Consider the following 16,669-nt stretch of genomic DNA (forward strand, 5'->3'; position numbering starts at 1 on the left):
CTATCTATTGGTGAGTGAAATGCACTTTGAAAATATTCATTAAGAGTTGACTTTCTCTGAAGTAGAGAGGGAGGGGACATTATTTTGGTTGTTTAGTAGTTTCAAAATCCTGCTCTCTTCCACTCTCGCTAAAACCCTCGTTAATCGTACAGGGCCCATAACGAGCATGAAAGGGAACAGACATATTTGTCAAAGATAGCCACACACCACACTATCCCGCCCCCATACTAATGTGAACTTCTTCCTCAAGATAGTAAGAGATTCAATGTAAAGTAAACATACATTTCTGAAATCATAATTAAGAATAATTATTCAGCTATAGTGTAAATGCTAAAGTTACAGCGGAAGCATTCCTTTTGCAAAGTCACCGCTCGCAACTGGTTAAATGAATACACGTCATGTGCTGCACATTCTGCAATCATGCTGAAGCCAACTTATTGTTCTGAAATCATTAAAATAAAAATATATTTTAGTGGTATTTACTTACAACTCTTACAAACATAGACTGTGTTAAGTTGCTTTCAAACCTTTCGCTGGCAGGAGGACAACATTGACACACATTGCATCAGTAGGAAATAAAGGGAATATCTATATATATATTTATTAATCAAGGTGCATCAAGCATCCCTTGGTGCATCAGTGGTGCTGATGCACCAAGGGCTGCCGTCCCTTCATGACAGGACATCATCACTGGTGCATCAGTAGTACACCGCTGGGCAGATGTCCCTAGATGACAGCGCATCATTCCTTGTGTATTGCTGGGCGGATTTCCCTTAATAGCAGGACATCATCACTGGGTGGATGTTCCTTTGTGGCAGGACGTCATAGCTGGTACATTTCTGAGTGTATGTCACTTTTATCACAGGCCATCACAGCTGGTGCAGTGATGCACCACTGGAGGGATTACTCTTTATAAAAGTCCGTTATCACCAGTGCATTGCTGGGGTGAAGGCCCTTTATGGCAACACACGCTGGCTGGTGGATTGCTGAGGGGATTTCCCTTAATGACCTGCTTTATCGCTGGTGCATGCAGTAAAGTCCCTTCACTTCTGACAGAGTTGGTTGGAAATCTGCTGCTGGTGTCAGGGCTTGTGAATGGTCCGAGATATCCTGTGGTGTTGCCATCTCGGAGGAATTACTGCACACACACACACACACACGCACGCACGCACGCACGCACGCACGCACGCACGCACGCACGCACGCACGCACGCACACACACACACACACACACACACACAAATACACAGACATACAAAGGTTGTGTGGGTTTTATTATTGTATTATTGTACTGGAAGCAAAGCCCACTGCAAAAGTAGTGGGCTCTGCTGGAAAGAGAGCTTTTTAAAGATCCCACGTGTCATACATTGATGAAGATAGCAGTCGGAGGGAGATGGTACAACTCAACACCAACCTGTTTCCACTGTAAGCTCCTCGACTTCCACTATGCCTCTCAGAGACAGGTCTGTGGGCCCCCTCTGCAAAAGTTGACAGTTGCAGTGATATGGTTTGTTTTTTCCTTCTCTCCCACTCCCTGACATGCTCGCTCTCTCTACAACTCGCAAATCACACCTATAATGAGCAGGTAAGGGTGCAGACATATTTCACGAAGATGGAGCCACTACTCTAGCCTGGCTCCGCCCGCCTCCGTACTTCTGCTCAATTTTCATTTCCCTTCAGTACTACGTCTGGGTTTGAGGTATTTTCGCAGGTTTTCTGCAGCCAATTTTTTGGCCGTCCAATCAGCAAACAGAGGGAGTGGCTGAGAACATTGACGTTGAGGTTGTGCGCTAGTTTGAGTTGTGGTCAAACGTCAGCGATTGGTTATGGCAGATCCAGAGTGGCACTGCATGGGCAGATCTAATAGTTTCAAACTCCAACAGACACCCGCCTTCAAGTGAGTAAACGTTCGTCAATGGAGAAAGGCCAGACTCTCTGTGCAAACGAAATGAAGTACGAGATTCTAACTTTGATAGCTTCTTCCTCTGGAAAAAAGTAAAGTAAAGTAGAAATCGAAGAAAAGAAAACGTATGGTATTTCCTTCCACCTCTTACAAAAAGTTGCTTTCAAACTTTTACTTTAGTTGTTAGGGGCACACAAAATCAAACTCAACCAGTAAAAGCCTACAACATCTCAGCTGCATTACCATCAACCTATCCATGTGTGCTCATCTTACACACCCGGATATCTGCATCGCTCTAGTAACCAGGTACACATGCTTGTAACAGTACACACACACAACAATAAGTGTCTTACAACCACATTGTTGACAGTAAGAATCATTGTTTCAGGAAAAGTAGGTAGTAGGTTCACAATGACACTAAAGAACTTACGCCAAATAAGCTAATGCCTATGGAGATTTGTGTGTAACCAACATAGGCTTTGGATGGATAACAATGTAGACTATAGCCTATTTAGGTTTAAGTCTGTAATTGGTATTAGAGCCTATCCTTTTATGATATCTACAACTTAACACACTCACACTAATACACACTAATACACACAACCACACACACACACACACACACACACACACGCACGCACGCACACACACACACACTCCCCAAGTTTAAGGTCTAGGTTTAAGCTTCCTCCTCCAAACTCCTCTTGGTAACTGAAGTTATTAAGGAGTTAAGTTTCCCTTGGGGGAGAAGGGGCAGCGTTTGTTGTTCTTGGTTCCTTCATGGCGTACTCAATCAGCCCTATGTTCAGACAACACAGAGAAAATGTTGACCACAAAGTTTAATCTAAAGTTGCTGCTACACATTGGACCTACCCGGCCTGTAACAGAGCCACACTCTTCTCAGACATGGCAGCTGTGTTAAGGAACCATGGGGGGGCCAGACGTCTCCACATCTCATCACAGTCCACGCCCATGATCGCTGTGAGAGCACGGACTCAAATCCCTTTGGTCTTCTAATAAGAAGGGAAGTCTTATCCCCTCACCCATACGCTTTGACAAATGAACCACCACACCAAAATAGGCTTACAGCAACAAAAAAGGTTAAAAAGTAAATAAATCCATAAAATATACCATGAACAAGAAGTGCATTATTAATGCAAACTGCCTCCTTTGTAAGTTCTTGGAAATAAGTCTGCCCTGGAAGTATTTCATGTACTGTATCCAGTACATAGCCTACTATATATATATATATATATATATATATATACAGTACTGTATATACTGTACTATAGTTCAGCATCAGCACTGAGCAATCTGCTCAGAAAGCACTAGGTGTGCTTGTCTCAGACCAGATACAAGCACTGGCGCTTTGCAGTCAAACTCATTGTTCCGGTCACAGGTGTGATGCCTTCGACCTTTGACCTCTAACTTTTGTCTTTTGAGAAGTGGATAGTTCATCTGGACGTGATGTTACAGTACATTCCGATTTTTTTAAATACTATTTTGCATCCTACAAATCAATGCAGGATTAATAGATTGTTCATTTTAACATGACTTCTAATCAAATAAAAGGTAAGACATTGTGCAGTAAAAAAAAAAATGCATGTGTCACATTGTGCAGTAAAAAAAAAAAATCCATGTTAAAGTAGGTTAATGTTTATTCAAATAGGAACGGTTATGCAATGTGTGGATCAGGTAGCACCATGATGTAAAATCAGGGGCTTCCATGAAACGCACCTACAGTAGACGCAAGTCTTCTGTGACCACACCTGCATTAAAAGAAAAGGAAAGCCATAAGGATTTGCAGCTGAGCTCGGCTATCCCTTTGCAACAGCACAGATTTCATAGGTGTGCCTCTGTGTATCGGTTACAGGAGATAAAATACATTTAAATGTCTGGATGGGGTTCCGAGGCGACATAATTGTCCTCCACACTATAAATTGAATGGCTTCTGCCCCAGGCAAAGCTCATAAGATCTAGCTTGTTAACAATTGCTCTGGCGCTGCTTTTTATTAGTACATGGGAAGAACGGTTTCAAACACAAAGGCTATAGATCATATGGCATAACTTTAGTGGGTCAGAATTTCTAAGCAAAACCTAAAAAAAAAAAGAGTAAACAATTGTGTAACAATTGCATAAATCAATCAAAACATAAATCAATCTAAAACATACATTTCAAACTGCTCTGATTATTTTTTTACAAGACAAAAACAACAACAACAACAATCATCTTCCTGTCTAACCTAGAGGGTTAGACAGGAAGGGTTAGACGGGTTAGAGGGTTAGACTGCTTCATTTTCAAGAAAATAAGGATATTATTCATCTTCAGTTGTTTAAGAGTTGTTGACACATCCATGGGCCCCGGCCATGGATGTGGCGGCCCACTCATGGATGGGGCCCCAACCCGCATACGAGAGGATTTTTGCCTTCAGGGCTGCTGCCAGACGGGTTTGAGGAAACCAGGTGAGCCAGTATAAAGAGCGAGGAAAAAAAGAGCATGTAGGAAGGAGGTCGTGGCGGATGAATGAGTCAAACACACAAGGCTGTCACCTAGGAGACCAGGGTTTGTGTCAGTTGTAGTTTGGTTGGACGTTGGCAACACAGCTACATGGTTAGGTTTGGTTGGTTTACTTGGTTGGGTGTAGGTTTAGTAATGCAGCACACCTGCTTGGTTGGGTATATGCAAAACATCTGCTTGGTTAGGTTCATTCCACACGACAACTTGGGTTAGGTTATGGCGACACGACTACTTGGTTAGGTTCAGGTGGAAAGCCCAGTCTGAAGGAAAGATTTCTGACAGAAAGGCCTTTCTTGCAGAATGCCCTGGAGGCAAACTTATCCTGTGTGCCACCAACCAATAATAGCACACTACAAAAAAAGGGCAGGATGTCTGCCAGACAACCGACTCAGTGTGTCATCACTTCAACATTGCTTTGAATATGCCTCGATTTTGTCAGTCTTCTTTATGACCTCTTTGAATGGCTCAGTCATACCAGACGTATGTTCACGGATCTGCTGAAGAATCTCAAGGTGCTACAGATCTCTATTTGTCATGTTAACAGGCTTGGTCTAACTGAATGTTCTGTTGTATAGAAAATGATGTCCTAAAAGCCTCATTGCAATGTTAGAAATAGCCTTGCAGCTATGAATCTGGATAAAAGCAGAAAACGTGTTCCATTTTTTCAAAAATCCCAAAATAATAAGACAGTAATTAATTGTTGACATTTGACAGCTATACTATCTCCCTATATTGCCTTGTTTTCCCCTCCAGTAGGTTTTAGCATAGAAGAACAATGCTATTGTTACTATTATATTAGAGGGATGAGAGAAAGAGAATTTAGACATACCTTTAATTAGATGTTTATTCCTTCTCAGTGTGTGATCAAATAACACTAATCTCCATTGAAAATAGCAGATGGGGAGGGTTAGATTACTTATTATTATTACTAATTGAATAAGTAGATACTAGAGAAGGTAACCAGCTGTTAATAACAACTACAAGTGATTATTTTGAATCTCATTGCTGGTGAGCAGCTTTATATGTAATGTTTCTACTCAATATGAATGTAAGGTAGTATGTGTTCTATTCAATGACAGTGAGAAATGTTTGTTGTGATTTACTGCCAGCTTGTGGCAGGAAGAGGTTGAGGAAAGCAATGGCTGCCATCAGAAATAAAATATTTTCCTCCCAATCATCAAAAGCAACCATTTTTACATTGTACAAAGATTGGTTGATGCAAAACAATATGGTATGAATTTATACTGACTGTAGATCTTTTTGTAAATCTAGTCGTGTGCTCACTTCATTTCAAAACCTTAATTTATTCAGATCAAATTTGGGAAGAATAGTCACAACAAATTTAGTATCTTGGGGTCAGTCTTCTTCTTAAGGCCATTCATCACACATTCTAATCTCAAATAGTGAGAGAAATTTCAAGTTTTTCAGTCACCCAAAATGCTACGCCACAACCAGGAATGCACCCTTGAATTATTTAAATTGCGAGTGGGACGCAAATTGCATTATCCGTCAGCAAGGTCACTGCTCTACACAATCCTCCTGTAAGACTACCCCGGCCGTGTGCATCACTGTAATACATTCAAGATTGCCCCCATATCCCCTGCTCTCCAGAATGTTCTGCTCTCCAGAAGATTGCACTTTATTGATCCCTCCGGGGATATCGGGAATGTGTTGGACGACCTGCATCATCTGGCCATCGCAAAGTCAAGGAGCGACGGTCCTGAAAGATTGCCACCGGAGCACTGTACCCCCGCAGTGAGGGGGAGCCTACGTGAGCGAATTATCTACACCCGTACGAGTCAAGAAGGCAAGATCACGTGACTAGGAACTAACAAACCATGCACCTCACCATATTCTTGTATACAATTAGGTAAATCCATGACATTTTAATACCGTTAAAATGTAATGAAACCCTAAAGCAGACACAGACCTTACATTAACATTATGTAAAAGACAATCCTTTCTCCCAGATATTGGGAGTTAATTCCTATAGAATTTACTTTGAAATACTGGTCAAGTACAACACAGGGAAAGTGATTACAATGTTTTTATTTAACGACTTAATTGTCAATGATTTCAAGCTTTGAATAAAATGTTTGTTTTTTTACCACTAACAGCCCGCATCCTTGCTGTATCTGTTGGCTGTGGGAAGAGCATCACGTTGCATAATCAAACTCAGCCAATCCATACCTACTCCATCACTAGACACGTAAGACACCTTTGGTGCGTTATTGGAAATAATGACTGAGAGGTGAACGCAATATATGAATTCCATATCCAGCAACCACAAGCTGGCACTGTTCCCCAAAGCACATTCACTAGTAGTTAGGCCTTCCAGGATGAGGTAAAAAATAATAATAATATAATAATAATAATACAATTATAATGAAAACCATAACAAACCCAGGGAAATAAGATCATAAAAACCAAACTGGGTGCACTTCCCCACCCCCCCCACCCCCTTCAAAAAAAAAAGTATCAAACACTGTTAAGTACTAAAATCACAATTATATTAATAACCATTTTCTGAGCTCACTTCAAAAACTGAAAATAAATTCCTTTGGTCAAGTAAAAAAAAACAACAACAACAAACAAAACCAGAACTCCTCCTTTCACCACCAGTCTCATCTCCCTCTCATCCTTGAAGGGAATCTCATGTTTACAGTCCAACGGGTTCTTGAGGCTCTAAGGCTGCTGAGGAGGTGTCAAGGCAATATGGTTATGGTGCCCCTGGCCCTCCATGTTGCAGCATGCTGGGGCAGAGGAGAGGAGTGGGAGGGGGCGGGGGCGGGGGGAGGGGGCAGAGAGAGAGAGACACAGGGATAGGGAAAGAGAGAGAGACACAGGGATAGGGAAAGAGAGAGAGACACAGGGATAGGGAAAGAGAGAGAGACACAGGGATAGGGAAAGAGAGAGAGACACAGGGATAGGGAAAGAGAGAGAGACACAGGGATAGGGAGAGAGGGACACAGGGATAGAGAGAGAGGGACACGGGGATAGAGAGAGAGGGACACAGGGATAGAGAGAGAGGGACACGGGGATAGAGAGAGAGGGACACGACGGGGAGAGGGAGAGAGAGAGAGAGGGACACGGGGATAGAGAGAGAGGGACACGGGGAGAGAGAGAGAGAGAGAGAGGGACACGGGGAGAGAGAGAGAGGGACACGGGGATAGAGAGAGAGGGACACGGGGAGAGAGAGAGAGGGACACGGGGATAGAGAGAGAGGGACACGGGGATAGGGAGAGAGGGACACAGGGAGAGAGGGAGAGAGAGAGAGAGGGACACGGGGATAGAGAGAGAGGGACACGACGGGGAGAGGGAGAGAGGGACACGGGGATAGAGAGAGAGGGACACGACGGGGAGAGGGAGAGAGAGAGAGAGGGACACGGGGAGAGGGAGAGAGGGACACAGGGAGAGAGAGAGAGGGACACGGGGAGAGAGAGAGGGACACGACGGGGATAGGGAGAGAGGGAGAGGGAGAGAGAGAGGGGGACACGGGGAGGGAGAGAGAGGGACACGGGGATAGAGAGAGAGAGAGAGAGGGACTCGGGGATAGAGAGAGAGGGACACGGGGAGAGGGAGAGAGGGACACGACGGGGAGAGGGAGAGAGGGACACGGGGAGAGGGAGAGGGACACGACGGGGAGAGGGAGAGAGGGACACGGGGAGAGGGAGAGGGACACGACGGGGAGAGGGAGAGAGGGACACGGGGCTCCTCTCCTCAGAGCGCCGGTGACGGGGCGTCGGGGTCGGGCTCGTTGTTGTAGTTGTGGCTGTAGTGGTTGCCGCTGGGCGGCTGGTTGGGCAGGTTGTCCAGCTCGTCCACCTGGGGCCCCGGGTGCAGCACCACCATCTGGTCCTGGGGGAAGTCGGCGGCGGCCGCCGCCAGGTTGGTGATGGACTTGGACTTGACGCACTGGAAGTCCACGTGGCGGCTCTTGCCCTCCTCCTTCTCCCAGGACATGCGGATGAAGGGCCGCTGGACGTAGTTGTAGATGACCTCCGGGCGACCCCCCGGACGCTTCTTCACCTTCTCCTTGTAGGTGGGGTAGCCTGGGCACGGCGGAAAAACCAGCGGTCATCACCGGCTCGATAACGTACTCCACAGCTTAGGAGGATCTGCCGATCCTACTTCCAGTAAAAGGAGAACTCCCGCGACTTTTAACCCGGCAGAACGGACGGATGCGCCACTCCCGGCCACTAGCCAGTGCATCTGCGGCGCGCATCCGTTCCGCTATCGGCTAGTAAGGGCTTTCTGGGTATGTCCACGGAGTGTTTACATGCAAAAAACGCAAAGTTGAAACTGTTTCGCCGCACTGTTTGAGTTAAACGAGCACGGTGGTGTCTCGTAAGGAACCAACTCGTGGTACGTAGGTCTTGGGATGGTTTTCTGAACGTGTTTAGAAGCCCCAAAGGCTGGTAAAGAGCTTGCCCCCGTAGGTTAGCGTTATAGCTATTCCGTAGCACCGCCAGCCAGTGCAGATCACTGGCTTTGGTCGAATCAATTTTCGTCAGGTTTTTAGCTTCCCTCAACATTGGGTGACCCTCAGGAAAACAATCATGGGGCTAAAAACCACCAGAGTTTTCCTTTAAGGGCCGGCCCCGGACACAAATTTGAATATTCCTTAGGGTTTTTCCCGAACAAATATTTAAATATTTGGAGAGAGAAGAAAAAGTATAATAAAAACAAGGTCGTTCATAGTGCGTACCTCTCCCTGCCTACCAAAATAACACTCCTGAAGCATTCAACTACTGAATTGAGATTTGTATATCTACCTAAAGAACAGGAATATTGGGAATAATTGGGGTCAGCACTTTTTCCACTATATATACTTTTGCACTTAAGGAAATGAATGTCATAGAAAGTATACAATACAAAGCCAGGCGGATGCTGTCTGGTTAGAAACTGTTACCCATTCACTATTTGCTATGGTCTTGGCTACCGCTAGAAGGGTAACCAATTACCAGCTTCATCAGTTGAGCAGTCTTTGGTATGAAATAGGTTTGCGATACTTTGGTGCAACCAAAAAGATACATGATTGGCTTCTCTTTTACCTACTTTAAAAAAGGTGTCACAAACATCAAACGAAAATGCTGCTGCATTTACAATTACACACTAGTCATGTCTCAATGTGTAATCAGCCGTGTTCAATGGGAGAGGATGTTTACGCAACCACACAGTAGTGCTTCATGAGGGCAAGAGGAAAACGTAGATCAACGTACCTTCAATACCCAATCGGATTTTCTTCAAGCCCCGATCCTTTAACACTGATTTGACAACATCTCTGTTCTCGATATACTTAAAAAACCTGTACAGCTTTGTACTGTAGATGACTGAAAAAAATAACAGAAACAAGAAGGTTTCAGTAAAACAGCATTGTACAGCAAAACTTGTTCCAAACTTTTGAATTGAATACGCTTTGCTTACATCATAAAAATTATATGATTTATCATAATTGACCGACTGGGCTATACACTCACTCTGTGAATACTCCTCTCCCATTTGTGGCGGGTACTCTTCATCCCAGTCCACCACGTCATCGTCGGTCAGCACCACAATGTGGCATTCTCTCTCGCCGCTGTGGGCGGTGGCCACCATTAAGGGCAGCACCATCTCCTCCAGGTAGTACTCAAACATGTCCCGGGCGCCGTCATTGGACAGCTCGTGCATCAACGCGCCTGCCGATGGAGGAGGGCGACGGCAGAAATCAATAGTCGGGCGCACACGGCGTTACTCAAAAACAGGGAAACGGCCGTGTTGCGTTTCCCTGCATACAGGACTTGTAACGTGAGCACAGCTAAGCGACTATGTGTTTGCTATTTGATCTGTTGATTGACACGACTGATTTTTTTTTGTCTGAGTCTTCAGAAATGTGAACGTTATTTTGCATACTATGCAAATGAATCCTAATCACTGGTGCCTGAGAGACTGGAATCAGTTGTTACATTGATTTTTTTGTCGTGCAGCCATACAAACACGGCGTTACATATTAAATGAATTCACCTCTTTATTGAATGAAAAAAATCGGCGGGCCGTGTTCCAAACTAAATGTCAGGTCGTCAAGGGGAATGCACCCCGGCATGAAAGCGTACTCACTGAGGTCCCTGCACTTGATGGTGCTGTAGTCGAAAGATATGCACAGATAGTCACACGCCTCGCGCAGCTCAGGGATGGAGATTCCATCAGGGCACCGGATGATCCCGGATTTGTAGTAATCCTGCCAATCACACGATTCACAGAAAAAGGGTTCAGCATGTGCGATGACCCGTCATTTGAAACGCCAAGTGCAGTAAGGCGATCCGCGAGCAGCGGTTCTACGTGCAGGAAAGTGAGAATACCCAACAAGCGGGAGGACTCACCAAGATGGCCCGGAACACCGTGGAGCTGATTCCCTCAGCCACCTCGTACTCCCCCTTCTCATTGGGTCTGGTGAAGTTATGTTCCCTTCCCGAGCCAAACATTCTGGAAGAAGCAGGCTTTCATTTATTAGTTGCTATTATGTTTCACTTCTCTTTTGTCTAGAAGAATGAACAATTACCACTACTGGACTCGAGTTCTCCCATATGTAATTAGTGGTGAAACTATTCAAAAACCGCTGGTATAACTCAAACGGATTAACAATGGATAACTCAACAGGAAAAAAAAAATCTCAATCAAAGCCCCTCGGGCCCCCCCCCCCGCGAGTGCAAACATATAGAACGTCGACTCCCTCAACAGGCTCCGGGCCCCTAGGAGTCTGCATCGACACAGGCGCGGGGGGGTTCCACGCCGTCGCCTCACCTTCCCAGCATGGTGTTCGGCTGCGCGATGAAGATGGTGGGGTCCACCACGAAGCGCGTGTTGTCCACGATGAGCGTGACCCTCTCCGACCCCCTGACGCCGCCGCGGGCGCCCAGGCCGGCGGCGGCGGCGGCGGCCTCCTTGGCGTTCTCGTAGACGTACACCATCTCGCCCACGCCCAGGCCCAGGCTCTTGAAGGCGCCCTCGGTGCTGGACAGGCTGCTGTTGCGGCTACTCAGCACGCCGCCGCTGCTGCTGGAGCCGCTGGGCGACACCCTCTGGGGCCGCGGGCTGCCGGGCCGCGAGGACGGGGGGCCCGGCTCACGCTCTGGGAGACGGGACGAGACGAGGGGGGGGGCGGGGGGGGCTGCCGGTGAGGACTCGTCTGATGTGTTGTTTGTTTACAAAATACAGACTATGGACTATGGTGTTTTTTTCCAAACTCTTTGTTGTTTGATGTACTCACATTAGGGCTGGGCGATTAATCGAATCAGAGTGAAACGATCACCAAACGAATATAATCGAGTTTAAACAATTTAATTAAAAAATAAAAAAAATTAAATTTTTTTATAGAAATTGCAGAACAGCTGGATTCATATCATTATTTTCTATTTGACCATTCTGTGTATATTTGTTAAGGGGAAATTTCAAAGTTCTCATTTACAAAGTGTTTTTTTTTGGAGAGAAATTATGAATAAATGCATCATGTTTTCAAACTCAAAAATAATCGTTTGAATAATCGAGATTTCAATATTGACCAAAATAATCGTGATTATGATTTTTTCCATAATCGAGCAGCCCTAACTCGTCTGATGTGTTGTTTATTTACAAAACACAGACTATGGACTATGGTGTTTTTCCAAACTCTTTGTTGTTTGATGTACTCGCATATAGCCCCACCGCCAGTATGACTCACATACCCCCGTCACAAACAACGCACTAATGTGTGTTGAGTGAGTGTTGTTATTGGTTTAGGTCTTGTACATCGTGACGTCAAAGTAATCCCATTATGCATTCTAGTGTAGGAGCCCGGTTATCATTTCACATCATTGTTAATATTGTCGAGGCCTAGGGTGGTCGAATTAGAAGAAGCTGAGGTGTAATTCTAAATTTTCTGGTCTTAAAAGGGGGAACGTCATCTTGTATCAGAGCTCTGCTGATATTTTCCCAGACAGCGATATTTTCACAACATGAGTATACTAATCACTCCCTTACATTACAATATAGTCGAGTGTGACGTTTCCCCTTTAACTTTAATGATCATGACACCAACAACGTTTATATGTAAAAAATAATAATAATAAATAAAAATGCAACACATTGATTCATCTTATATACTAATATTTGTTTTGTAGGTATACTCAAGCAAAAACACCTCATTTAAAAGCACCCCTTGTTTGGAAAACTGATTAGTTTGCGTTAGGCCTGGGCAATAAAACAATAAATTATCGTATCATGATAGACTTTTGATCAACATCAATATAAAACATGTTCGATATATATCGATAAGAGACTGGACCACCGAATCTAGCAGCTGGGTTTGTTACACAAACACGCTTCCATACTTATTTACAATATTTGAGTGTTTTTTATCGACATTGGAGTATTGATCAATGAAGAACAGTGGAAGGTCGTATTAAGTGTTAACCAGAAGTGTTTAAATCCAGCATGGTAATTCCTAGTCTTTTTAGGTCATTACAATTACCAATAGCTATCGATATCGATCAATATGATCAAGTTATATCGTGATATAACTTGTCTTGTCTTTCAGCCGTATCGCCCCAGGCCTCGTTTGCGTCCCAAGTCGACTCACCGGTGTTGTGTTGTCGCGTGGGCGAGGTGACGTTGCGGATGCAGGGGGTCAGCTGGCTCTCCCTCTCGTGCGACGAGTCCCGGGAGCGGTCACTGGAGCGCCGCTGGTCCCGCGAGCGCTCAGAGCCCCGCGAGCGCTCAGAGCCGCCGCCGCCGCCGCTGGCTCCATGCGACGAGTTCATGGTCTGCTGATCGGCCTCCTGTCGACTGCACGCGCCTGTGGGAGGTGGAGGAGACGCCGACGTTACCGCTGCGCACACCACCACAACTACACACACACACGCACACACACACACACACACTGGGTTGTGTAGGTGGAGGAGACACCGACGTTACCGCTGCGCACACCACCACAACTACACACACACGCACACTGGGTTGTGTAGGTGGAGGAGACACTGACGTTACCGCTGCGCCCACAACCACACACACACACACACACACACACACACACACACACACACACACACACACACACACACACACACACACACACACACACACACACACACACACACACACACACACACACACACACACACACACACACTATTGTTTACTGGGTTGAAGAAACGACTTGATGGCCACGAATAACAGACACCTACTCGTATACACACTTAAAATCCTTCCCACTGGTGGATTTAGATCAACGATCAAGACTAGTGATCACTGAATTCACTGAGTGGTTCCTGTGCTCGTGAGTTAGCGCCAGAAATAGTTGTTTCTCCATGCACTATAGATGGAAAAATGCATACAAGAATGAGACCATGCTTTATTAGGCCCATTAACCAACAGTAGTGTCCCAAAACATCGAATCATTAGTTTTATAAATGTAATTTCATATGGTTCAAAATTATCAACAGCATACCAATATCCATACCAATCAGTAACTGCGCTCAGGTTCGCTGCCGATAACAATACTTTGACCTTTTTAATGACTTTGTTTAATAGCCGTTTTAATTAGATATGGAATATTATAAAACGGGTGGCTTAAATCAAGCGATCTGATTGGTTCCCAACTGTTGTATATTGAGCGTATACACACAGCTATGACGCCCGTTCAGTTTACAGAGTCCAGTATCACTCCGTGCCTAACTTGAACTGTTGTTTATTTATATATAAAAGCAATAGCATAGTTCACTGAAGCCTAATAACATGTTGATTGCTGGAGAGGGTGGAAATGTTGTAAAGCAATAGGCACACGGTCAGTGAACTCGATAGTAGGCTAAATTGCCGGCGAACCAAGCTACCGTCTCTAGCCTTCTCTCTGAAGGACGCTACCGTGTGTTGCATAGCAACCGCCGTACACTTTGCAGGCAGTCAGGAGGGACTACTTTTTTGTATTCGTTAAAAAAAATGATTTTCCGACTTTCTCAAAATTTAGGGTGTCCATGACTTTCATTTCGCCATACTTACGTAACCGTTTTATAAAAGCAATAGATCACTTCAGTCAGTGGTATACGGTCATTATAAGGGGGGGTCGCAGTCCCTCCGCTGCGCGTCGGGATGGACAACGGCCCTTAACTGTGGTATAATGACCGTATACCACAGCCTAAATAACCATGTATGCATGCAGGTCATGCCGCCGCGGAACGATTGCTCTCTGCTGAGCACACACGACGGCGGTCAGCTGTTCCGGTCGACACATTGTGTAAATGTCAATCAATTCAGTCCGTTTACCTACAGTAAAGAAACCATGATACGCCAGATTATATTTTCTCATGTCTTCGCAGAGTTTGAGCCAACGGCTGCTCACACGAACGGCTGCTTGTTCCACTCAATAAGCAGATCGATAATGTTTAGGAGAAGAGCAAAAACCAGAACCAATCAATCACTGCTATCACTGTCTAATGACAGACAATGATTTATTTTAAATGATTATTAAGATTTAATCTTCTAAACCTCGACAACTGCTAACTAACTGGCACCCTATTCGCTCCGTTAGGGCCGAAGGCAATAATGTACATTGCTAAAAATCCCACATTGCAGCATCATTTAACATAGGATTTTGTTATGAAAACATTGCGTTAAGCATTTCAAATGGCTCTATATAGTACACAATGTTTTCCAACCAAGTTGAGCTCTTCAATGTTTACGTGATAAATTTTCACTGATTTCTAGGAATGTTCTATTTTTTGTTAGGTAGACTAAACGTCGGGGCAATTAGTTGTAAGGAACATCCCTAATCCAAACCTTCAGTATAAGACTATGGTCTGGAAGTAACAGAGTAGAATAGTATCATGAAAATCAAACTCACATTTCACAAACTACGCCTGCTAGCAGGCTTTATATTAGAAGAAAAATAGACTGATATTGTCCGTCCTTGCAGTCAAAGGGCTGTATAAAGTGTATTCGTTTCCGAATCATCCAAGCAATCCCTACAATTTGTACATATAAACCCTGAGAAAACACACAGGTTTTGGACAGATGCAGTACAAATTGGAAGTGAATGGAGGCTGGCAGGTCACCATCAGAATACTGAAAACTGATAAAAGGTAGGACAAACATAACATTTTGCACAGAAACATCTTATGATAATATGGATTAAAATGGTGTGATGTGTATTGTATCATAAAATGATAACTGAAGAAAGACTACGATTCCCAAATATGACCAAATACACAAATGGATTGCTACAGGCTTTTTTAACATAGGAAGAGTGAATGAATAATAAGTAATAATGTATAAATACTGGTTATACGAAAGGGGGACAGGATGTCAGAGGTGGGAGTGTGGCGCCAGGTGTTTACCTCGGACTGTGCAGAGCTGGCGAGGTCCACTGTTGTTCTGTGTTCCCAGTTCTCAGTGTCACTGGAGTTGCTGTCATATGACTGTAAGCGAGCTGCCATCACCCAGAGACAGGGGAGGATCTGGATCTTTCAATTGTCATCATGATCCTCTGTGAATTTCAAAAAATAAAAAAAACACAATGCCATGATTGATCGCAGTGAATTATATACAGTATGGTGGTTGTAATCACTCTACGATGCTATAGCTAAACATACAAACGTCAATGATACGGAACACAACATCGGTAATCCCTGATGAGTCACACTACCAGGGTAAAGTAACTATTGCACATGTCAGTCCCTCCTCTGTCGTGTTTTGATGTTTCATTTTTTCACGCCTAGAATCCAAACTATTAGCCAAGTTGAGGCTAACATTGACTGATGACGATGAAGCGTGTGGGGCACATGGACACACAACATGTTACACTGAAGCTCCTGACCCGCCGTTTAAATGATATTATAGTGCATTAGAAGACAAATGCCATGTTCTTTCCCCCCCACCCCCCCAGTCGAATGACATCTTAACGCGTAACGCTACAGCTAACCCCTTTGGTTAACAGCTAGCGAGGCGTCACTCACACACACACACACACACACACACACACACACACACACACACACTCACACACACACACACACACACACACTCACCCAGTCTAACATCACCCACGTACGGAACGGATGAACACGTTGACGTCTACCCGCTGATCTGGATGTATTGGCTTGGATATGTGGTCAACTTGAGTAAAAAAAATAAATAAACAGACAACGTTATTTACAATAGCAACCGTTGGGCGATTCTTGGATTTTCCCTATTAAGGAAACAGAGCTGGTTTCGTTCTTCTTCTTTGTGACAAGCACACACAC

General features: G+C 44.6%; 1 protein-coding gene across 1 annotated transcript; it reads right to left on the reverse strand.

Moving 5' to 3' along the window:
- Positions 1 to 7,796: 7,796 nt before the first annotated feature.
- On the reverse strand, positions 7,797 to 16,207 carry btbd10b (BTB (POZ) domain containing 10b). Its single transcript, XM_084475817.1, has 9 exons — positions 16,019 to 16,207; positions 15,764 to 15,912; positions 13,015 to 13,230; positions 11,202 to 11,529; positions 10,781 to 10,883; positions 10,518 to 10,638; positions 9,902 to 10,099; positions 9,644 to 9,754; positions 7,797 to 8,473 (listed from the first exon to the last, which is right to left on the reverse strand). Exons 3-9 carry the CDS (start codon positions 13,193 to 13,195, stop codon positions 8,142 to 8,144), a joined length of 1,374 nt encoding a protein of 457 aa, XP_084331943.1. The 5' UTR covers positions 13,196 to 13,230; positions 15,764 to 15,912; positions 16,019 to 16,207; the 3' UTR covers positions 7,797 to 8,141.
- Between the last annotated feature and the right edge of the window lie 462 nt (positions 16,208 to 16,669).

The sequence above is a fragment of the Micromesistius poutassou genome (genome assembly GCF_964030765.1).
Source record: "Micromesistius poutassou genome assembly, chromosome: 12".
NCBI lineage: Eukaryota > Metazoa > Chordata > Actinopteri > Gadiformes > Gadidae > Micromesistius > Micromesistius poutassou.